The sequence below is a fragment of the Chiloscyllium punctatum genome, chromosome 3 (assembly GCF_047496795.1).
Source record: "Chiloscyllium punctatum isolate Juve2018m chromosome 3, sChiPun1.3, whole genome shotgun sequence".
NCBI classification, from domain to species: Eukaryota; Metazoa; Chordata; class Chondrichthyes; order Orectolobiformes; family Hemiscylliidae; genus Chiloscyllium; species Chiloscyllium punctatum.
This window is the reverse complement of record NC_092741.1, coordinates 141,607,565-141,632,950: the sequence shown is the minus strand read 5'-3', so window position 1 is coordinate 141,632,950 and position 25,386 is coordinate 141,607,565. Positions and strand designations below refer to the sequence as shown.

General features: G+C 41.4%; 1 protein-coding gene across 3 annotated transcripts in view; it reads right to left on the bottom strand.

Moving 5' to 3' along the window:
• Window positions 1-25,386, bottom strand: part of grhl1 (grainyhead-like transcription factor 1) — a 120,377-nt gene that overhangs the window by 63,128 nt on the left and 31,863 nt on the right. For all 3 annotated transcript variants that reach the window (XM_072561595.1, XM_072561614.1, XM_072561604.1), the window contains exons 5-9: window positions 20,627-21,005; window positions 13,949-14,025; window positions 9,570-9,726; window positions 8,988-9,099; window positions 3,440-3,534 (exon numbers count right to left, since the gene is read on the bottom strand). In XM_072561595.1, the coding sequence (XP_072417696.1) occupies window positions 3,440-3,534; window positions 8,988-9,099; window positions 9,570-9,726; window positions 13,949-14,025; window positions 20,627-21,005 (820 nt within the window). The remainder of the gene's footprint in view (window positions 1-3,439; window positions 3,535-8,987; window positions 9,100-9,569; window positions 9,727-13,948; window positions 14,026-20,626; window positions 21,006-25,386) is intronic.

The following is a 25,386-nucleotide window of genomic DNA, read 5'->3' as shown; positions in this document are numbered from 1 at the left end:
TCCTTATGGTTTCAAAATTAAACCTGATTCAATGTGATGGGCTATTAATTCAGTGAATGGAGAGAAGGGAGCCAGGGAACAGTACTCTGAACACTCAGCTCCTGTGCGCTCTTAGCATCAAGCCAAGACGTGTGCAGCAGGTTCCAGTTTGGGTGCATTATATCTACATTTTAGACATACTTAATGATCGCTCTTACTTGTAGACATGTTGATATATGAGCCCATCAGCCACAAAGTTGGTTCCTCCACTGATCAAAACACCGTGAATTGGATCAGGGCCTCGTGCATCACCCCAGAAACATTTCAAGATGCTGCTGGAGTGTGTAAGAAAGGATTACACAAATGGAAGTGCCTCTGCTCATTATTTTGGCACTGCCCTGCGCCCATTTCTTTTGACCTTTCACATAGTTTTCCCAATTAAAAAACAGAACTCATTGTACAGTTATTTAGTCAAGACACACAGACATTAAAAATTCATAATTGTCCGTTAAAGTCTCCTGAACGCCATTACTCAGGCTCATCTGATTGGCTGCAGCTGTTCATGTTTTTTTTTGCAGATTTGTATTTGCAGATACATTCTATTTTGTTCAAATATCACATGGTCAGAGGGCAGACAATCCATGTGACATTTTATAAATTCCTACTTTGAAAACAGAACTGGTCTGACTCAAGGTTAGATTACAGACAGACTCTAACCTCACACCTTGAATGCACTGTCTGAGCTGAGATGTCACCTTTTTTACATAAAACCTTAAGTTATCTCAAGGCTGTAACTTGAAAGAAGTTCTGGGATTTACATATTAATCAGTTGAAACCTGCATCCCCATTCTGAGTGATTAAAGACTTAACAGCAACCTAGGTTTGTTCAATACATTGCACCAGTTGTTTGACACTTTGATCTTTTACTATAAATTCTGTGTCCTACCCTACTAACTACCCAATGAAGAAGCAGTGCTCTGAAAGCTAGTACTTCCAAATAAACCTGTTGGACTATATCCTGGTGTTGTGTGATTTTTAACTGTCCACCCCAGTCCAACACCGGCACCTCATGGCTTCTGATAAATTTGGGGTGGCATGGCGGCTCAGTGGTTACCACTTCTGTCTTACAGCACCAGGGATCCAGGTTCGATTCCAGCCTCGAGTGACTGTTGGTGTGGAGTTTGCACATTCTCCCCACGTCTGCGTGGGTTTCTTCCAGGTACTCCGGTTTCCTCTCACAATCCAAAGATGTGCAGGTCATGTGAATTAGCTACGCTAAATTGCGCATAGTGATAGGTGCATTAGTCAGAGAGAAGTGGGTCTGGGTGGGTTACTCTTCAGAGGGTCGATGTGGACTGGTTGGGTCAAAGGGCCTGTTTCCACACTGTAGGGAACCTAATCAAACTTTGATTGACAAAAAGAGCTCAGCTTGTCTGCACTTTTTAAACTGAAAACAACAAATGCTGGAGACCACAGTGGGTCCAAAAGCACCATGGAGAGACAGCAAACTAACATTTTGAGTCGAGATGGCTTTTCATCTGAAGTGAAGTGAAGTGAAGTGAAGTGAAGTGGAGAGGGGACAACATTTATGCTCCTGTTGGGGGGAGGGGAGGGGCAGTGATGGTGGTAGTGGGTGTAGGCTGCTGATGGAGAAAAGACGTTGATAGTTTAGATTAAGTGATTGGAATGTCAGAATAGCCGAAGAATGGTGTGTCTGCCAGACTGGAAAGTACAGTAAGTGGAATAGGGGGAGGGGAGGACATGGCAACAAGCTAAAAGATGGAAGAAATGGGAGCTGATTCACAATTTGAAGATGTTGAACTCTATATTAAGTCCAGAAGGCTATAAAGTGCTTAGTGTGAAGATGAGATGTTGTTCCTCTAGTTTAGGCTGTGATTCACTGGAACACTGCCGTATGCTGAGGGTAGACATGTGGGTATGTGAGCAGGATGCTATGTTAAAATGACTGGCTACAGGAAGGTCAGGGTCATGCTTACGCACAGACCAGAGGTGCTCTGCAAAGCAGTCACCCAGTCTGCATTGAGTTTCTCCCAATGTAGAGCAGATCCCAACTTTTCTGTAGCCAGTCATTTTAACACAGCATTCTACTCACATGCCCACATGTCTGCCCTCGCCATACCGCAGTGTTCCAGTAAATCACAGAGCAAACTGGGGGAACAACATCGCATCTTCAGACTAGGCACTTTACAGATTTCTGGACTTAATATTGAGTTCAACACCTTCAGATTGGGAATCAACTCTCATTTCTTCCTCTTACTTTTAGCTTGTTGCCATGTCCTCCCCTCCCCCCATCCCACTTACCGTCCTTTCAAGTCTAGCAGGAGACACATAATTGTCCTGCCATCCTCACATTCCAATCACTTAATCTGAACTATCAACATCTTTGCTCCCTACACCCTACACCCACTATCCACACCCCCTCCAAACCCCTCCAAACTACAGCATAAATCTGTGCCCTCCACATTTCACTTCAGCCCTGATGAAGAGTTATCTAGACTCAAGATGTTAGCTTGTTCTCTTTCTCCATTGATGCTGTCTGACCCGTTGTGATCTCTTGCATTTGTCATTTTCAATACAGATTCCAGCATCTGCAGTAATTTGTTCCTGCTCTTCTTTTTAAATTCGCTGCAAACACTTCAATTAAAAACTTTAAAACATTGTTAATGAATTGCTCATTGCGATTCTTGCTGGTGAAGCATCATAGCTGCTACTGTCAGTCAGCAGTAGACATTTTGCCCAGAGTCAAGATTAGTGTGGTGCTGGAAAAGCACAGCAGGTCAGGCAACATCCGAGGAGTAGGAAAATCAACATCGATTTTCCTGCTCCTCGGAGGCTGCCTGATCTGCTGTGCTTTTTCAGCACCACTCTAATCTTGACTCTAATCTCCAGCATCTGCAGTACCCACTTCTGCTATTTTGCCCAGGGTGAAGATTCTTCTCCTGATGATGTTCACCAAATTACATTCCAATATAGAATGGCATCCATAAACCACCAGGCTAAATCAATCTTACAGCAAACACCAGGAGACAACAGAGAATCAAGATGTTCATGGCTCTAGGCAGGTGGGCTTAAACCCAAAGAGAAAGTTAAATTGTAGAAACGACTTGAGACGTTCAATCAAGTTTAAATATTCAGAAATAAACACAAAATCCTGCAGATGGTGGAAATTGGAACTAAAACCAGAAAGTACAACTTTGAAGACAGAAACAAAGATCATGCTTTGAAATCAAAGACTCTTCTTTGAATTGAGGGACAGTTACATTGAAGAATCTTTGAACTTGAGTCGTTAATTCTGTTTCTTCTCCACCGAAGTTGCCAGATTGACCGAGTTTCTCTAGTTTTTATTCTAAATATTTACGTTTATGTCACCTTGACAAGTGAAAACTGCATCACCTTAAAACAAATTGAAATGTGCTGCAGCGCAGCAATCCAGCCCTACCTTAGCTTCATCATTGATGTCCCATGTAAAGGAGATGGCATTGTAAGCGATTTCTTCAATGTTGCTAATTGTGTTGAAACTTTCTTTGTAATCAGCTGTAGGAAAACAGTAATAAGGGACTGATCATATTAAATAAGAATGAGTTTTACCAAATCTAGCTAAACTTGAACTGCAAAAACAAATGCAGACTCCCAAGACAGCACAACTCCAAGACAAAAACTCAAATGTAAATCAGAGCCTCCGAAACCACAGGTTATGACCTCAAATGGAAGCTTTAAGGCCAAAGCCTTTGACGTGGTAATGGTACCATAAAACATGGATCAATTCCTGATAGCTGCAAGGATCCTTTAAAAAGCTCACATATGGCATTCTACTGGCTGGCGTCATCTAACTGACTGCTCAGTAATATCTGACTCCTGCTTGGTGAAAATGTAAGCGTTCATTCAACTTGTCTTCTCATCAACAAGGCAGATGAGCTGAGGGGAGGGTCAAGTGAGAGGCAATGGTGTAATGGCAACGTCATAGACTAGTAATCCAGACACCTAGGGGCATGGGTTCAAATCCCTTTACGATTCAGTGAGATGTAAATTCAATAATATCTGAGATTAAAAACTAGCCCAATAACAACCCTGTAACCATTGCCAAAAACACAGGACTCCAGGGGAACAGAATCCATAACTGAAATGCATTGCCCCAATTTTTTTGACTTTCAGAAGCTGGATGTGCACAAGTACACAAAAAAGTTCTTTACTCTTCACTTTTTAACCTAAGCTTGTATTTCTTTTAGACTTAGGGAATAAGAAAGTAAAAGTAGGGTAGAAAGAATGTTAATTTGTATGGTGCACCCTTATTTAATATCTCACGTTACATTAAGTCCATTTGATTTTCGTAATGATCTTATTGCTTCACATAGTTCCCCAATAATTCACTGCCACAGAGGTCAGTAAGTATATTTAATATGGAGATAGATATGTTCTTGATTGTCAAGGGGATCAAAGATTATGGGAAGAAAGCGGAAGAATAGAGTTAAGAAACTTATCAGCTATGATTGAATGGCGGAGCAAACTCGATGGGCTGAATGGCCTCACTTCTGCTCCTATGTCTGTGGTCTTATGGTCTAATATTGATGTATTCTGGCAGTTGGTAGGAGCCCTCTGTCTGGATTACCCAGGACAAAGTGTCTTTGCGGGCCTATCTGTGCAAAGATTTTAGTTTCCTAGGAGTCTGAGAGACCGAGTAGCAAGGAGACGCTAATCATCTAAATGCGACATTACCTGTTGTCAAGCACGTTCCTCCTCTGTGTTGCTCATTTTACAGGCAACCTAGAGAGGGGCTTCCCTCACAAACTGGCAACTTGTATTTAAGAAGTAAAGATCATTTACTTTTTACTTGTGTTCAGTACCTATGCTAATCAAATCCTCCCTCTTTATATTTTTCACCGTAGTTCATTTGCCAAGGCTCTCAAAAAGGTTAAGAAAAAGAGTTCTCCTGTGTTTACTTTACCCTGAACTGTAAAGGTCGATTGAGAAATCAATCTATGGTTTCACATGAGAAACTGCTTAAAAAATCCATTCAGCGAGACTCATCAGTTTGAAAATGTAATAATAGTCACTGACGTCTTGCATGACAACCAACCATGTCTATCCTATAATTATTACAGCCTTGCAATCGGTTTTAGATTGCAAGATAAAACTGCCACTTACAAGTTTAAGTGGAGGAAAGAGAGGAAATTGCATATACTGCTCAGTCCTTTGACTACATGTCATGTTGAGGTTGTATAGGATGTTGATGAGGCATCTTCTAGAGTCGTGTGTCCAGTTCTGGTTACCCTGTTTTGGAAGGATATTATTAAGCTGGAGAGGGTTCAGAAAAGATTTACCAGGATGTTGTCAGGAATGGAGTGTTTGAGTTATGGGAGAGGCTGGATTGTCTGGGAGTTTTTTCACTGAGGTAAAGGAAGTTGAGGTTTATAAAATCATGAGGGGTATAGATTAGGTAAATGGCAGGTATATTTTCCCTAGGACGGGGGAATTGTAAACTAGGGGGCATAGTTTTAAGGTGACAGGAGAAAGATTTAAAAAGGACATGAGGGGCAACTTTTTTTTTACATAGAGAGTAGTTTGTGTGTGGAATGAACTTCATGTGTGGTGGATAAGGGTACAGTTACAAGGTTTAAAAGACATTTGGATAATTACATGAGTAAGAAATATTTGGAGGGATATGGGCCAAGCACAGGCAGGTGGAACTAGTTTAATTTGGAATTATGGTTGGCATAGACTGGTTGGACTGAAGGGTTTGATGCCATGCTGTATGACTTTGTGATTCTATATGTCTACTTACATCAATTCTCCTTGTTAACATTATGAGACACACTCCTTGAAATTATGGGTCATGAAGGACCATCAAGTCAAGTCTACTGAATTAAATTCAACCTCAGCGTGATGCTGGACAACTAACAGTTATAGCCTACATCAACCTATGGGAGAAGGAATTGAAACTGTGTTGCTGGAAAAGCACAGCAGGTCAGGCATCATCCAAGGAACAGGAGAATCTATGTTTCGGGCCGGAGCCCTTCATCAGGATCAGCCCTTCCTGATGAAGGGCTCTGGCCCAAAACATTAATTTTCCTGCTCCTCAGATGCTGCCTGACTTGCTGTGCTTTTCCAGCAACACATTCTTAACTCTGATCTCCAGCGTCTGCAGACCTCATTATGTCCTATGGGAAAAGAACTCAGTCCAAGAAAATTATACATACACTAAGGCCAGAGAATTGAGAACATTAATTTAAGTAATCAGATTCTTTTACCTGACCTATCGTCAATGATCATTAGCAATGTCTGGGCAACACATTCTCTTCACAATTTAAGGCCAATGCAAATGCAAAACGCACTTGAATCCACCCAAATAACGACACAACCAAAGCCATCAGACAACACATCAGTAGGCACACACTGAACTGCAACCTGATATTATTGCCACTCCCCTCAAATAAACTTCAGAGTCACATACAACCTCGACCATAATGAGTAATTTGCTCATTATAACATGACCACACATACTACATCTTGCAACTAAGAGGCATAACAAGATAATATTACAAGACAATCTACACTAGATTCAAAGTCAGGTTTACCTCTATTCTCCAAACATGAATGATACAACAATTTTAATGAAGTTACTTTCAATCAAGATAAGGACTTGCACTAGAAAGAGAACAATTACAAAAAGAAAATTAACAGCTGTACAGCAGAATGGGCAAGGTATCTGGAGTGTGGAGATTATTCTTATTCTTATGATTTGGATGTGAGCATAAGAGGTATAGTTAGTAAGTTTGCAGATGACACCAAAATTGGAGGTGTCGTGGACAGCGAAGAGAGTTACCTCAGATTACAACAGGATCTGGACCAAATGGGCCAATGGGCTGAGAAGTGGCAGATGGAGTTTAATTCAGATAAATGCGAGGTACTGCATTTTGAGAAAGCAAACCTTAGCAGGACTTATACACTTAATGGTAAGGTCCTATGGAGTGTTGCTGAACGAAGAGACCTTGGAGTGCAGGTTCATAGCTCCTTGAAAGTAGAGTCACAGGTAGATAGGATAGTGAAGAAGGCGTTTGGTATGCTTTCCTTTATTGGTCAGAGTATTGAGTACAGGAGTTGGGAGGTCATGTTGCAGCTCTACAGGACATCGGTTAGGCCACTGTTGGAATATTGCGTGCAATTCTGGTCTCCTTCCTATCGGAAAGATGTTGTGAAATTTGAAAGGGTTCAGAAAAGACTAACAAGGATGTTGCCAAGGTTGGAGGATTTGAGCTACAGGGAGAGGCTGAACAGGCTGAGGCTGTTTTCCCTGGAGCGTCAGAGGCTGAGAGGTGACCTTATAGAGGTTTACAAAATTATAAGGGGCATGGATAGGGTAAATAGACAAAGTCTTTTCCCTGGAGTTGGGGAGTCCAGAACTAGAGGGGATAGCTTTAGGGTGAGAGGGGAAAGATATAAAAGAGACCTACGGGCAATTTTTTCACGCAGAGAGTGGTATGTGTATGGAATGAGCTGCCAGAGGAAGTGGTGGAGGCTGTTACAATTGCAACATTTAAGAGGCATTTGGATGGGTATATGAATAGGAAGGATTTGGAGGGATATGGACTAGGTGCTGGAAGGTGGGACTAGATTGAGTTGGGATATCTGGTCGGCATGGACGGGATGGACTGAAGGGTCTGTTTCCATGCTGTACATCTCTATTACTCTATTTGGTTATATATTTAAGTCATAAAGTGAGCATTGTGAGCAACATGGACCTTCGGGCTGGCTGAGACCCCAATACAGGCAGGTCAGTGTTTCATGAACCAAGACATGGAGTTTCAACAAATCTTAGTCCTCTGACAAAATTCAGATCGCAAATCTAATGTTAAACCAAAAAGAAAATCAAAATTCTGATCAACTTGCATATATATTCGGATCAGAGTGGGACTTGTATGCTTCTAATCTCAGAGTTGAAGCAAGCTATGATTTAGCAAACTCTTTGCAATTGTTTCTTTTGATTGCTTACCCTCAATAAGCAGTGCAAGCTTCTGAAAGGTAATGCTCTAACTGCAATGTTGGGGTGGTGTTCTTCAGGTTAAACCACTACCAGTTGTCTAATGAGAGAGCAGCCCTCTGATCCTCTGGGACTCAGGTAAGTGTGCAGGAGGAGAATGGAGCAAGTGGGAAATCAGCAGCAGTACTGAACAACCTGCAGACGCTGCAGCAGGAGCTCTGAAATGACAATAGTTGAAGGGACTGCTTTAAGAAGGCTTTGCCCATCCAGTTGGACCGATAGGATAAAGGTGGCCTATCTTGAAATATTGGAGGAAATTGTATTTCTCAAGACAGTTTGGCTTTGATCTTTGCAATCTTCCACAGGAATATCAAAGGACCATGCCTTAGCCAGTAGCTGCAGTGGCAACAATTACCCTGAAGCTCTTTGCTTTAGGATTGTTCCTGTTTCTGTTGTGGACATCTAACATACCTCACAGTCAGGCAAAACAAACTCAAGGAGGTGAACAATGGCTTGTTTCTAGGGTGGACCAATATACATCACAGAATCCCTGCTGTGTGGAAACAGGCCATTTGGCCCAACAAGTCCACGCCAATTCTCCAAAGAGTAAACCACCTCTACCCTATTAGAATACATTTCTCATGACTTCATGCACCTAGCCTACACATCCCTGAACACTATGGGCAATTTAGCACAGCCAATTCACCCGGCCTGCACATCTTTGGACTGTGGGAAGAAACTGGAGCACCCGGAGGAAACCCGCACAGACACGGGGAGAATGTACAAACTCCACACAGTCACCCAAGGCTGGAATCGAACCCGGCTCCCTGGCCCTGTGAGGCAGCAGTGTTAACCACTGAGCCACTGTGCCACCCTATTGTTTCCCATTGGTGACCACAGTCAAAGTGAGGCACCTATTCCACAAGGGATAATTTGGTAACATAAATCACCCCCAACCAAACAAACATTTACTCCCTTTTTATCTGACAGCAAGCAGTTGTTGGTTCCATACCAATGTCAATGCAGCGCTGTTTCGCAGTATGCTGCCGGGAGTGCCAGTATTTCCAGTGCCTAAGTTGCTCATCACGGATTTTATCATCACCAAAAACAACCATTATCACACTCTGAAAATAGAAGGAAATTCAGAATTTTACAATAATGAAGTGTAAGATTTTACTAGGACCATATAATGTACAATGAAAAGGATCTGTAAAGCATTCACTGCATGCAATCAAAACATGGGTAGATTTTGGCCTTTGAATAATAGAGTGGCAGGTTTTAAAGAAGTAGTAGATTATCTAATATCTCTTCTGAAGTTAATGGAAATAAAAAAATACCAGGACAAGTAAACTTCAAGTTTACTATCAACTATTTTCCACTACCACAAAGTCAGAATTTACTCCACTTAGTAAGAGGTTTGTGCTTTAGCTATGTAGCAAAATTTTTCACAATGTATATATTTCATTTATGATTTACATCAAAAAAATCTTTCAGAAATTATTTGAAAGATTGAAAATGGCAGTACGGTACTTGTACAGGGACCAATTATATATTATGACAATGAAATCAGGTTGACGTTCACACCAACACTTACTCTGACTTTGCTGACTGGATGATGGATTTCTTCATTGGAACCCACTTCTTTGAGTGTGATGGGATAAAACTGTCCTTTGTTCAAATAAGTCATGGTTCCATCACCTGTCTTTTGTTTAAGTGATTTGGATGCTTCCAAAACATACTCAAATGTACTTCTGTAAAATAGTAAATGAAAAATGAACCATATTTCCAACAGTATTATGATTGTAGTAAAAATGGAATATCAATATTCAATGTGTATCATCTAATTCTAAAGATCAAGGCTTTTACAGATTAAATGACTTTTAAAAATGGTAAATTCAGACCTAAAGTAACTGCTGCAATCATTGAATTGAGGCAAACTTTGTGAAACAATGATGTGAAGGAGCCGATGTTGGACTGGGGTGGACAAAGTTAAAAATTACACAACACCAGGTTATAGTCCAACAGGTTTATCTGGAAGCTCTAGCTTTCGAAGCGCTGCTTCTTCGTCAGGTGGTGAAAAAGCAGCGCTTCGAAAGTTAGTGATTCCAAATAAACCTTTTGGACTATAACCTGGTGTGTGTGATTTTTAACTTTGCGAAACACAAGTTAGAGTTGTACAAAAACTATACTGAAATGATCCCTTCAACCAAAGACAGTGAAATCAGATGACCACATCTAGAAGCATCAAGAAATTTGCATCCTGTTTAATTCGCACTTGTATGATAATTTCATATGTCGGGAAATGAAAGGTTTGGCTGCCGTTAGCCAGCTTTGAAAAGCAAATGAGTAGACTCAGAACATACAAATAAATCCAAATCAACAGCTGCTCTGGAGGGGAAGCAGAGACCAGGAAACATCACTTTGTGAAGGAGAATTCTCAGAAGATACTCTCTCTGTCTGTCCCTCCCTTGTTACTCTCACCAAAAGTCAGTGTCTAGTGAAATGAAAACTTCAAACAACCATTCACTGAGAATTCAAGTGAATTGAATTTGAATTCAATGGGCTTGTTTGCTGTAGACTCTTAGGTAATTCTATACCATGTTAAGTCACGTCAACTGAGAGGCCAGGCACTCACTGGAGCACTATTTTTACTGTCAATAGTTCTGAGACAGGGTGGGGTAATTTGGCCAGGCCTTTCACTTCTGACAGGTATGGAGAAATAATTAGATTACTCACAGTGTGGAAACAGGTCCTTCGGCCCAACAAGTCCACACTGACCCACAACCCACCATCCACCCCCCCCACTATGGGCAATTTAGCATGGCCAATTCACCAAACCTGCACATTTTTTGGACAGTGGGGGGAAACCAGAGGTAACCCACGCAGACACAGGGAGAATGTGCAAAGTCCACACAGTCAGTCACCTGAGGCAGGAAGTAGTGTGAGGTAACAGTGCTAACCACTGTGCCACTGTGCCGCTCTAATACATCGTACTATTGAACAACCTCTCAATAGACTCTGTTTGGGCGCACACACCAGGATCATCAACAGTGACTGATAGTAACTCGCACCCGAGAAAATACATCCCAGGAAAATATTAATGATTTAAGAAAAAGAGGTGGGAATTGTGGAGGGATGGGTGTGGAATTGTTGGGGAAATTAATTTATAAATGCTCATTTTCCAGTAAACTTGCTGTGAGCTGGATCACAATGATTCTTCGCAAGCTGTGAAAGAAAGGAAACAATGTTTCCTGTTGTCACTGTGTCAAGAACCAGAGCAGACAAACAGGAGGCTGAAAGAACACAGTAACCCAGGCAGCATCAGCAGGCGGAGTCAATGTTTCGGTTATAACCCTTCTTCAGGACTAGCTGTAAGCATAGGAAAGCTATAGATAAAGTGAGATAGGGAGGGGGAGGGGTGGGCTGGGGTAGGGAGAGGCATAATAGTGAGGTAGTGATAGGTGAACACAGGCAGTGGGTACCACCTGAGTGATCGATGGGAGGGATGAATCCGATTGGTAGCTGGAAGGAAGGGTTGATAGGTGGAATGGAAGGGAGGAGGCGGGGCTGGAAAGGGTGATGGGGGATGGGTGGGAAGGCTATTTGAAATTGGAGAACTCAATGTTGAGGCTTCTGGGCTGTAGGCTGCCCAGGAGGAAGATGGTCTGTTGTTCCTCCAATTTGCGGTCTGATTCGCTCTGGCAAATCAGAGGAGGTCGAGAATGGGCATATCGGAGGGGGAGTGGGAGGGGAATTGAAATGAGCAGTGACTGGGAGGTCAGGCAGGCCATTTCGGGCCCGGTGAAATGGACACCTAGTTTAATCAGATCTCACCAATATAGAGAAGACCACATTGGAAGTAACCGGATGCAGTAGATTGGGTTGGAGAAGATGCATGTGAACCTCTGTCTCACCTGGAAGGACTGTTTGGGGCCCTGGATGGAGGTGAGGGAACTGGTGTACAGGCAGGTGTTGCATCTTTTTTCGTTTACAGGGAATGGTATTGGTGGGGTTGGAGGGGTTGGGGAATGTGGTGCGAACCCAGAAGTGGCAATGGAAATAGTACCCCCACATCTAGTTTTGAAGAAGGGTTATACCCGAAACGTTGACTTCTCCACCTCCTGATGCTGCCTGGATTGCTGTGTTCTTCCACTCTCATGTTTGTCTACTTTGGATTCCAGCATTTGCAGTTCTTTTGTCTCAAATCAGGTCATGAACTAGAGGCCACTGTTTAAAAATTAGGAGTTATACTTTTAGGACTGAGATGAATAAAAAGCTTTTCTCTTGGAGTACTGCGTGGCTTTGGAACATTGTCTCAGAAGGCTGTGGAGGCCAAGTCACTGAATATTTTTAAGATCGAGGTGAATAGTTTATTGCTGGGCAAGAGTTTGAAAGGTTAATCAAGGGTAAATGGGAATGTGGAATTCAGAACACAAACAGATCAGCTATGATCTTATTATGTGCGACAAATGCTAGGCAATGACCATCATCAACAAAAGAATCTAACCATCTCCCCGTGACATTGAATGGCAGTACAATTTCTGAAACACCCACTATCACCATTGTTACCATTGACCAGAAACTGAACTGGAATAGCCACACAAATATTATAGCTAAAAGAGCAGTCAAATTCTAGGAATTCTGTAGGAAGTCACTCACTTCCTGTCTCTGCAAGGCCTTACTGACATCTATAAAGGTATACGTCAGGAGTTTGATTGAATACTCCTCACTTGCCTGGGCAAGTGCAACTTCAATAACATTGAAGAAGCTCGATCCAGGACCATCCAGGGCAAAGCAGCCCACTTGACCGACAACCCATCCACCACCTCAAATAATCACTTCCTTTGCTACCAACCGTCAGTGGCAGTTGTACAGACTATCTACAAGATGCACTGCAGCAACTCACCAAGGCTCCTCTGACAGTACATTCCAAATAAGTGACCTCTACCACCAGAAGGACAAGGGCTGAAGATGCATGGGCGTACGGTCACCTGCAAGTTCCCCTCCAAGTCACACAATATCCTGACTTGTAACTATATCGCTGTGTTTCACTGGCTCAATATCCTAGAACACTCTCCCTAACAGCACAGTGGTTATCCCTACACCACATTCTAGTGGCTCAAGATGGCAGATCACCATTACCTTCACAAGGGCAAGTAAGGATAAGGAACAAATGCTAGCTAAGGACATGCACATCATCTGAAGGGATAATAAAACAAATCCTGTACGTTCTTTGTTCACCAGTGGGGATCAAGATGCATTTTTATATGAATTTCTTTCCACAAATTAATTGGTATGTGGTATTTATGGTAGAAATGAGCTTGATGGGTTGAACTGCTCTTCCTAATTTCTTGCTTTCTTGAGCACCCACATCTTCCAAATTTCTCTGCTACAGTACTATAAAATTTTACAAGTGTTGTGCATCAGCTAACATCCCCCAGAAATTAATATAGATTAGAATCTGTACACTATAGTAGATTCACTGAATGTTATATCACAGAGTCAACTTGATTCAGCATGACTTGATTAGTGCTTCCCTCTATTAAAAATTCTTGGGTCCAATCTTACTTTCTGACTTTAAATGAGTTCCTATCTACTTATCTACTGTAACTCACTTCACACAATATAGGAGCATTTTATGAAGCTGCAAATACTCCCAATCAAGACACTAATGACGTATTTGAAATGTAAGTATTAGTGTATAAAAATGCACAGACATTAAGTCTCTATTAAAAGATAACAGGCATGTTTAAAATATTTAACAAATGAAAATTGCTGGAGAAACTCAGCAGGTCTGGCAGCATCGGTGGAGAGGAAATAGAGTTTACACTTCGAATCCAGCCACTCTTTATCAGAACTTCAGAACATTAACTCTGTTTTCTCTCCACAGATGCTGCCAGACCTGCTGAGCTTGTTTTTGCTATTTTCAGATCTCCAACATTCATATTCTTTGCTTTATGTAAAAATATTTACCTCATTCTATCAAAGGCATACTCCTCTGAACTCATAGTGGGCATTCGTACATGGAGATCCGTAGGAAAGCCAAATACCTGTGATGAAAGGAAACGTAAGAAGGTGGATTAAAAGGCCAATGTGACCATGACTGCACAGACTTGTCCTTTTTATTCTATTGTGGACATATGAGAGGGAAAATGCTATAAAATCTCATCTTGACCCCAAAGTCAAATGAAAACTATACAACACATTTTATTGAAGCAGGCTTTGTTTCTTGCAAATGCCTTTGAACAAATTAATTAACTGTTATATTTTGCACTGCATAATTTATTAATTTCAATGCACCTTAACCATCACCAGTCCTGATTCCAATCAACAATTAGGTTGATGATGGTTGATAAACCTGTAAAGTACTTTATCAATGGTCTTGATTACGTGCAGAAGTATAATTCTATTTGAGTCTGTGTGATTACTATTTCTCACCCAGAGTGAACCTTAAAGCATGACATTTGATGAAGATTATACACCCATGGTACTGTGTCAGCCTGGTCCAGTTGCTAACAATTTTCAAGAATGATTGAAGTCCTGGACCTTAGTAATCGAGGCAGACAAGTCAATGTGGGATGGAGGACCATCCATTGATCCAAAATTGGATGGAAGACCATCCAAACACTGTCAGAGAATGAGAATGAAGCTCCTGTTTGACAATGTGGGCACTAAAGGTTTAGTGAAGAAATGCAGATAGTTTGCTGGATATCTTGGCCAACATTCTTCCCATTCCCAGGAATTATTTAACTGGTTACATATTTCATTGATAAGTTTGAAGAATACTTCGAGCAAAACACATGCTTCTTTTGCTAACATAGCAACTGAGTGAAGGCAATTCAAAGCATTTCAGCATGTGAAATGATATCTTGTGCAAAGCAATAAATGAAAGCTTTTCTTCCTCTAAGTAAAGGGTTACAACTTTGTCTCTCCATTAATTTTAACCTAAAGCAGGTGGAGTTTTAAACTAGAAAACATCACCCGAGACTCTTGGCTACTTTTCCACTTAAAATCAGCAAAAGGGTAAATATGCACCAACCACAATTCCTCTTCCCATTAGATAAACAATATCTTCCCCACCAGCTTGAGTTTTCCGCTTGTATACTTGCCAACCTGTGATTATTCTTGCATACATTTGATTAGAATGCAAAATCACAGGTTGGCAAGGTTAGAGCTGAAAGCCGACTTGTTTAGTAATTCATATTTTAATCTGTATCCTGTTTGTGTCCTGGGGAGGAGCTGACCTCAGCATTTATCCTGACCCGTATCCTAATTCTGCAATGGTGCTGAGGCTAAATCACCAGTGTGACTTACACATTGAAAAAATATACAGACTTTGGGATTACCTGTGATTCTAAGGGGCATGTTATAAATTCAATTATTCCTGTATTGCTGTTGCAGAACAATTGTGGAATATTTGAAATCAAGAAGAATGGACAAAAGTAGCAAATGTCTGCACCATAAGTCATCAGTAAGACTGAGTGTAAGTACAGACCTAGAGTCCTCAATTGCTTCTCATATGACAAGAGGCAACGTGCAGAGGCAGGAATTTGCTGATTCAACCTAAGAAGACTCCATTGTATTTTACAGCCAGTGAAGAACTTTTGAAACACACTCATTGTTATCATGTAGGAAATAAGGCAACCAACATCGACACAGCAAGCTCCCACAAATCGCAATGGAATATAAACAGATAGTCTTTTAGTGAAACCAAAACTGAAAATATTTATAATATTTAGGGCTGGCAGCATTTGTGGAGAGAAACAGTGTTAATGTTTCAGGTCAAAGAACCTTCAGAATTGTCCTGATGAAGGTAATCAACCAGTGATGAGACCGTAAAATATAAAAGCAGAATTAGACCATTCGGCCCATCAGGTCTACTCTGTCATTTGATCATGGTTGAAATGTTTCTCAATCTCATTCTCCTGCTTTCTCCCCATAACCCCTGATTCCCTTACCAATCAAGAATCTAGCTTTGTCTTAAATACGGTCAATGACTTGGCTTCCACCAGCCCTCTGCAGCAATGAATTCCACGGATTAGCTACCTTCTGGCTGAAGAAATTCCTCCTTATCTCGGTTCTATGTTGTCCCTTCACTCTGAGGCTGTGCCCTCAAGTGCTAGTCTCTCCTACTAGTGGAAACATCTCCATGTCCACTCTATCTAGGCCTGTCAGCATTCTGTAAGTTTCAATCAGATCCCCCCATATCTTTCTAAACTCCTTTCTAAACTCCCAGAGTCCTCAACTGCTTCTCATATGACAAGTCCTTCATCCCTAGGATGTAACCATTTTCTGGACTCCTCCAATGCCAACACATCCTTTTTTATATACAGGTTGAAAATTGTTCACAATATTCCAAACGCAGTCTGACCAGAGCCTTATACAACCTCAGCAGTGCATCTCTGCCCTTGTATTCTAGCCCTCTTGAAATGAACGCTAACAATTCATTTGACTTCCTAACCACCAACTGAACCTGCATGTTTACCTTAAGAGAATCCTGAACTAGAACTTCCAAGTCTATTTGAGCTTAAGATTTCCAAAGCCTTTTCCCATTCAGAAAATAATCTATGCTTCTATTCTTCATACCAAAGTGCACAACCTCATACTTTCCCACACTGTATTCCATCTGCCATTTCATTGCCAACTTGCCTAGCATATTCAAGTGTTTCAGCAGCCTCTTTGATTCCTCAATATTACTTGACCCTCCACCTATCTTTGTGTCATCTGCAAACCTAGCAACAATGTCCTCAGTTCCTTCATCCAGATTGTTAATATATAACATGAATAGTTGTGGTCCTAACACTGACCCCTGTGGAACTCACAAGTCACTGGTTGACATCCCAAAAAAGACCCATTTATCCCTAATCTCTGCCTTCTGTCAGCCATTCCTCTATCAATGCCATATCTTGCTCCTAACACTACAGACAATTATCTTATTTCCCAGCCTCCTGTGCAGCACCTTGTCAAACACCTTTGGAAATCCAATTAGATCATGTCCACTGGTTCTCATTTTGTCCAACTTGCTTGTCACCTCCTCAAAGAATTCCAACAGATTTGTCAAGCATGACTTCCCCTTGACGAAGCTGTGTTGATTCAGTCCTATTTTACCAAGCACTTCCAAGTACACTACAATCTCATCCTTAATAATGGACTCTAAAATCTTACCAATGATCAAGATCAGGCTAACAAGCCTACAGTTTCCTGTTAGTGTCTTCCACTGTGTAGACTGATGCAAAGTACCTATTCAGTTCCTCCACCATTTCCTCTACTACTTCTCCAGCCTCAGTTTTCAGCCTCCAATGTTCACTCTTACCTCTCTCTTTTTAGATACTTGCAATCTTCTTGAATATTACTAGCTAGCTTACTCTCATATTTAAACTTCTTCTCCACCAACCATCTCCCCCCAACTCCCCCCACACACCTGATTGCTTTGTTACTATTTTCTGCTGGTTTTTAAAGACTTCCCAATCCTCTGGTTTTCCATTAATCTTCAGCACATTATATGCTTTTTCTTTTGCTTTTGTGCTGTTCCTGACTTCACTTGTCAGCCATGGTTTCCCAATCCTCCCCTGAGTTTTTTTCTACTTCCTTGGGATGAATTTCTGCTATGCCTCCCAGATTATCCCCAGTAACTCCTACCATTGCTGCTCCACTGTCTCCCCTTCCATGCCTCATTACATATTACCAAATCTAGAATTGCCGGTTTCCTAGTGGGCTCTACCATAAGTTGCTCCAAAAAACCAGTCTCAAAGACATTCCATGAATTCCTTTTCTCGAGATCTGTTACCAACCTGGTTTTCTCAGTCCGCTGGCATAATGAAGACTCCTATGATTATGTAACAGTGTCTTTCTTATATGCCTTTTGCATCTCCTGATTCAATTCTTCCCACATCTTGACAACTGCTCGGAGGCCTGTACACAACTCTCATCAGGATAAATTAGCAAGAACCCCAAACAGAATCGAAGTTTAAGTGATTTTTAAAACTGTGCTAAGGTATTGAAGTTTCATTGGATTATCACCAAAGCATGTGTTTGTATGCATCTGCAGTCTGTGACCTTCTAGGTAGTTGAGGTCACTGGTTTGGAAGATGTTGTCAGAGCAGCCTTGGTGAGTTGCTGTGATGCATTTTGTTAATGGGTTTCACTGTGGCTTCTGATAGCTGGTGGGGAAGGAAATTAATATTGGAGGTATTGGATCGGGTGTCAGTCTAGCAGTTTCTTTGTCAAGCTTCTTAAAATGTTAGGGAAGCTACACTCATCCAGGCAAGTGGAGTGCTCCATCAAACTCCTTGTGTGTACATTGTATATGTCAGGAAAGCTTTGAAGAGTTAGGAGGTGAGTGACTTCCCGCAGAAATCGCAGCATCTGACTTGCTCTTGTAACTATTGTATTTGTGTAGCTGTTCAAGTTCAGGTCAAAGGTAAGGTTGGATATTCAGTGACACGTACAAACAATCAGGGGTAAGATTTGCATTTGGTCATCTAATCCACTATCATCTTATGCAGTTTGGTGTCACAGTTTGGGTTATGATGCTCCTGGGAAGCACCTTCAGATTTTTTAATGAGTTACACACAAATGGCTGTTTTAGACAGGAATTCATAACTAAATTCTTTTTTTTGCATATTCATTGCAATGAATTCATTTGTAACATAGTTTTTGTTATTTGTAATGGTGGCAAACAGTAACATCTGTAATGGTTAAAGCTGTTTTCTTGTTATACAAGATTATCAGATTGCTGTAAATTGTTGTGGCAAGAAATGAGGTTCCTACTCAGACCAGGAAAATTCAAGTTAATTACAGCCTTAGTGTGCTCCACGTAATGGTGTAATTGTTCCAAATTATGAAATAGATATAAAAGTGTTTATACCAGTCAAGAAACAACTTGCATTTGTTCTGCATCTTTAACACAGCAAAAACACCCCAAGGCACATCACAGAAGTTTTATCAAAACAACATTGACACCAAGCCATATAAAGAGAAATTTGGGCAGATGATGATGGTTATTGAGGCAGATTTTATGAAGCATCTTAAAATTGAAGAGTGTAGAATTGCAATGAGCTTTACAGAAGGAATATCAGAGCTTAAAGCCTAAGTAGCTGACGAACATGACTGTCAATGGTGGAGTGATTAAAATCAGAGATTTAAGGGTGACAAGCCCACAATCCATGGAGCGCAGATCTTTCAGACGTGGTCAGGTTGGAGGACACTGCAGAGATCAAGAGGAGAGAGAGAGAGAGAGAGAGAGATACGAAAACATAAATGAGAACTTTAAAACTGAGATTTTATTGTCTCAAAAGCCAACTTAGGGTGGTATGCACAGCATTATAGGGTGAGCAGAAGTTTGTGCAAGTTAGGATACAGGTAGCAGAATTTTGGATGAGCTCATGTTTATGTAGAATTAAAGATGACAGACTGGCATTCCTATTCCTTTAGTTCTGTCCTAAACATTTCTATCTGTCACGTGCCAAATCCTGAATACCATTCCAGCATTTGTTCTCTAAACAGTTAATTCTCTGGAACCCATTCAGCATTACGTTTCTTACTATTTTTTTGCCTTCAAATTTGTACTGATTCCAGATATAATAACCAGAGTTTTTTTTTAAGCCCTCCTATAATAAAAGCTCTGGACTCTAGCTGTAAGAATAACCCTGACCTTCCAGTAACTTGCCATTTCGATAACACCATCTTACTCTAGTGCTAACATGGTTATCCTAGGCTTCCTGCAGTGCTCCAGTGAAAGCTGGTGCAAGCTGAAGGTACCCCTTCACATTTTCTATGGAAGCACTTCACAGCCCTCTGGATTCAACATTGAGTTTCAGCAACTTCAGAGCATGAATTCTGTCCTCCATTTTGACCACACCTGCCAGTTTGCATCCAATCTCTGTAATAATCCAAATGAAAATTAGCCATCCACAAAAAGGGAAAGTGGAAATATCTGAAGGGATGGGCTACACTAACAATTTGCAATGAAAAGCTGTCATTATGATCCCACGTTTTCCACAGAACAGAAGTAATCCCAGATGGTAATGAATCAGCAAATAGTTTTATACTCCGCTGGATTTTTCTTTTCAGACAGGTTGCTCAATGGGCTGCAATTCACTGTTCTTTTCATATTACTGCCCAATGTGAATATCACCTCAAATGATGTACTCTTTACTAAATAAGCAGACGATGTGTCATACCAAGGTTAAACTATAATTAATAATGCTGCAAGTAGTCTTACATGTCCTGGTCCATTTCAATACTGCTTCATGGCACAATAGATAGATGAGAGATTGGTTTAACCCCTTCCATCAATTGTGTCAAGTTCACAATCTACATCATGCCGCTATGGCATTGAGGATAGAAATTCAGCCATCCATGGCCTTGTTCTATATAACCATAACAGTGCCTTAGGAATGGCATTAAGAGGGCTAAGAGATGGTTATCTTCCATCTGCCCTTTCAGGGAAACCAAAACTAAAATATGGGGTATTTTGAACCAATCATATTTGACTCCAAATATTAACTGTTTCTCCACAGATGTTGCCAGACATTTCTCCAACACTTTCTGTTTTGATTTGAGCTACAGGGTTGTCAGTCCATGATAAAGGAGACTAAGCGCTAACAACTATGTCAGATCGTGCAATAAATGTGTAAATGGCCGGTTTACCTCTTGAGTGCCTTCCTTGAAATTCTCTGTGAAAGTTGTGTCTGGAGTTCTTCTCTGTGACTGTGCAGTTGAGGCAAAGTGGTCACCATGAGGATTTCGATCATGAATGACCGAGCGCTCAGGAGGCTCGCTGCAGTATGATGTTGGCAGCATTCCCACAGAAAAATTATTAGGGTTCATTTCAGTTTTAATAGATTGTGTTGGTACTGTTGTGACAGAGACAGTGACAGTAGTGTCTGTGTTTGTAAACTGATTTACTTTATCGTGTCCGACGGAGTGGCCAGGCAACACCAGATTGACTGGCAAAACTCTCAGTTGTTGCACTCGATTATCTGCGGTGGAAATGACTGGGTGATCTGTTGCAGACAGCATACAATTCCTTAAAAAGAAAAGACAATAATTTCATACATACTGTAATGTAATGGCGACATGGAAAACCACTTAACCATTTAAAGCTGATTTGTCAACCTGGCCATTATTTCCCTCAAAACAACCTTTTTTAATAATGGGTAGATTTTAACTAGGAGGAAGTGCTCACTAATCAGCTACACTGCCTGGCAGAGAAGTGTGTCCCCCAACACAGATTATCTTCAGCACACATTGTGCAATCATAGTTCCTATCTTAAAATGAGCCTCTCACCTGAATCAAACATGTGCTTTTAGTCTGGTACTTTAAGGGAGTCCAGCTCAATCCACAATGGGAGACAGTTTCACTATGAGGGTGTCCAGTCCAGTCCAGGAGGGGAGACAGTGACACTGTGAGGGTGTCCAGTCCAGTCCACAAGGGGAGACAGTGACACTGTGAGGGGGTCCAGTCCAGTCCACAGGGGAGACAGTTTCACTATGAGGGTGTCCAGTCCAGTCCAGGAGGGGAGACAGTGACACTGTGAGGGTGTCCAGTCCAGTCCACAAGGGGAGACAGTGACACTGTGAGGGGGTCCAGCCCAGTACACAAGGGGAGACAGTGACACTGTGAGGGGGTCCAGCCCAGTCCACAAGGGGAGACAGTGACACTGTGAGGGGGTCCAGCCCAGTCCACAAGGGGAGACAGTGACACTGTGAGGGGGTCCAGCCCAGTCCACAGGGGAGACAGTGACACTGTGAGGGGGTCCAGCCCAGTCCACAGGGGAGACAGTGACACTGTGAGGGGGTCCAGCCCAGTCTATGAGGGGAGACAGTGACACTGTGAGGGTGTCCAGCCCAGTCCATGAGGGGAGACAGTGACACTGTGAGGGAATCCAATCCAGTCCACAAGGAGATGCAGTGACACTGTGACGGTGTCCAGTCCAGTCCACAAGGGGAGAGTGTGACCCTGTAAGGGAGTCCAGCCCAGTCCACAGGGGAGACAGTGACACTGTGAGGGGGTCCAGTCCAGTCCACAGGGGAGACACTGACCCCATGGGGGTGTCCAGTCCAGTCCATCCCAGCCTAGTCCAGTCCAGGAGGGGAGACAGTGACACTGTGAGGGTGTCCAGTCCAGTCCAGCCCAGACCAGGAGGAGAGACACTAACACTGTGAGGGAATCTAGTCCAGTCCAGGAGGGAAAACAGTGACACTGAAGTCAAGCCAGGGTCTCATCGTTAATCAACACGAAAACAGCATTAATATTAAAATAGTTTATTTATAAAGTTCAAATTGCACAGGCAATTGATTTCTGTTTCCACTGAAAATAAGGATATGCAATCACTGGCTTTGTAGAATATCACTACAATGAACATTAAATGTAGTGAGTTTTTTATGAATAAAAATAGAAAAATGACAGACAGGTAAATCCAGTTGTTCCACAAAGCTTACTTGACAACTTTATAACTGGACTATCAAATAATTATTTTTGTCCCCATTGATTACTCTTCCCCCACCAGCCACTTCTTCCTCTTCAGCTGAATCATTTCAGGCCCAGCACTCGCCCACTGACAAACTCACGTCTACTCAAGCAGCCAAAGACTCCTGGGACAGGCAAACAGACAAAACACAATCTCGAAAACTCTTCTTTGACCTCCTCAGAAAATCAAAATCAGAAGCTCCCATGGACTAAGTATTGCCTAGAAAAGACATTGGCTTTCCAAATAATAAAGTGTCCAGGTCGGGAATTGGTTCAGCTGCTTCTTGAAGGTATGTCAACTATTACACTGTGCAGTCAATCAAGTGTTATTCCCCCATTACCAACAGCAACTTTAATAATATTATGAGCTGAATCACTCAGTGAATTGTTCAGCTAACTTGTATTTCTAGCTTTGCTTGTTTTCATTTCCCATACTCAGTTACTCAACCATTTCAATGTTACACCTTCAAACTCCAGCTTCCAGCCCTCCCTTACTTTCCACAGTCCTATTTTTGAACACTGGAAGGAGGGTAGGGTAGATGTTTTATATTAAATCTACTGACTGAAGAAAATATTTTCAGGCACTTGCTTTTCTGAGCGAACATTTGACACATAATAATATTATTTTAATAAGCTTTCTGAATAACACATTTTTCTAAAAAAAAAGGATGTAAATTTGGGAATTCTCTTCGGTGCTATTGTCGATGTTTGTTGCTCATGTGAGTGAACAATGTTTGACAAATCCAAATATGTGTGTCTCAATCACAAAATGTCATTCTAAAGTATCAAATGTGGGTGAGCCTCCCGAGTACCTGAGAAGATGGTTTAACCGTGCAGGTCATCCCAATCTAACAACTTTTTTTTAAAAAATCATTTGTGAGATGAGGGTATTGCTGGATAGACCAGCTTTCATTTCCCATTTCTCACTCCATTGGAGAGGATGGTAGTCAGGTGCCCCTCTTGATTGCAGTCCACATGGTGTAGTGTACCCAACAGCACTGTTAGAAAGGGAGTTCTAGGATTTTGACACAGCCACAGTGAAAGGATGGTTCCATGTCAGGATAGTTTGTGGCTTCTACAGGAACTTGTAGGTGGTGATATTCCATGCATCTGCTGCCCTTGTGTTCCAGGTGATAAAGCCCACAGGCTTGAAACATGCTTTCGGAGGACTTGTTGTGATTTGTTACAGATCATCTTGTAGACGGTACACACTGCTACCACTGTGTGTCAAGTGAACGTTGCAGCAAGTGAATGGGGTACAGTCAAGTATGCTGCTTTATCCTGGATGAAGTTAAGGTCCTTGAATCTTGTTGGAGCTGTACTCATCCAGACAAGTGAGTAATATTCCATCACACTGACTTTTGCTTTGCGGATAGGGGGCAAATTTTGTGGAGTCAAGAGAGGAGTTATTTACTACACAACTCTTAACCTCTGACCTGCTCTTGTAGCCACAATATTTATATGACTTGTGCAGTGCAATTTCTAGTCAAGTATAACCCAGTTGATACTGGGGGATTCAGTAATGAAAATATCATTGAATGTCATGGGGCATTGGTTAGATTCTCTCTTGTTGGACATGCTAATTGCCTGGTACTTGTGTGGTATTAATGTTACTTGGCATTTATCTATCCAAGCCTGAATTTAGCCGAGGTTTTGTGCATATAGACATGGACTGCTTCAGCAACTGAATGAGTGGTGTTAATCATTCTCCAATCATCAGTGAACATTCCACTCTGACCTTATGAAGGAAGGTATGGCACTGATGAAGTAGTTGGGCCTGGGACAATGCTGGAGGAAATCCTGCTGTGATGTGATTGAATTGAGGTGACCAACCTCCGACAACCACATCATCTTAACTTGTACTATGTGTGACTTCATCTGGTGTTTCTTTCCACTCCTCCATGATTCTCATCAGCTTCAAGTTGGCTAGTCCTGTTTCTGTACACCTTGATGTTCTTCCACATGCATACTCCAGCTCAATTATAAATAGTTTTTAGGAGCAGGAAGCCTGGTTGATTTCCACCATTGTCCCTAAATTTTGGACCCTTATCAACTAATTTAAGCTGTACCAAGGATCCATTTCAACTCTATTTACATTTCCCCATTCTCATAATTCTAATCTCTGTTTAATTAAATCTCATTGTCTAGTACGCCTATTTCGCAGTGCTGCAGGACATAGAAATCTCTCTCTCTTTCTTTCTGACAGAATTCATAAAAATTAAAACATTCAGGGCAGGAATATGGTGAATTGAATATAAATTTTAATGAAATAGTTGCATTTTATTTTCTGATACCTAAAACCTGCTATGCCAGTAAATAAAAAAAATGAGTTGCCATGAAGTAACTTTAGAAAGATCACTCTCAAACTCTTAATTACATCAGTTTTCCAAAATTTCAGGCAGCATTAAAACTACCCTGACAAATCAGCTAGCCCAAGAATGTGACCACACCACTATTCCAGAACAAGAAATACTCCGGAAAGAAAGGATTAGTTTACACTGCAATGAAAAAATTGTCATGTTTAATTTTCTTCAATAGCATAAGCATATGTAAAATATCTCAATTTAGTTTAGCATTTCTTTGAAAATCTTATGCTGGTATTACTAGAGACTGACTATATTAATTTAAATGAAACTTGAACTTTGACAGATAAAGCATGTTTCCGTAACAGCACTTCAGTGGGGAGGCAATGGCCTAATGGTATTATCGCTGGACTGTTAACCCAGAAAGCAAGATAATCTTCTGGAGACCCGCGTTTGAGTCACACCTTTGCAGAAGGTGAACTTTGAATTTAATTTTTAAAAAATTGAATTAAGAGTCTAATGATTATCATAAATTCATTGTCCATTGTCAGAAAAACCCACTTGGTTCACTAATGTTCTTTACGGAAGGAAACTGCCTTCCTTACTCGGTCTGGCCTACATATAACTCCAGACCC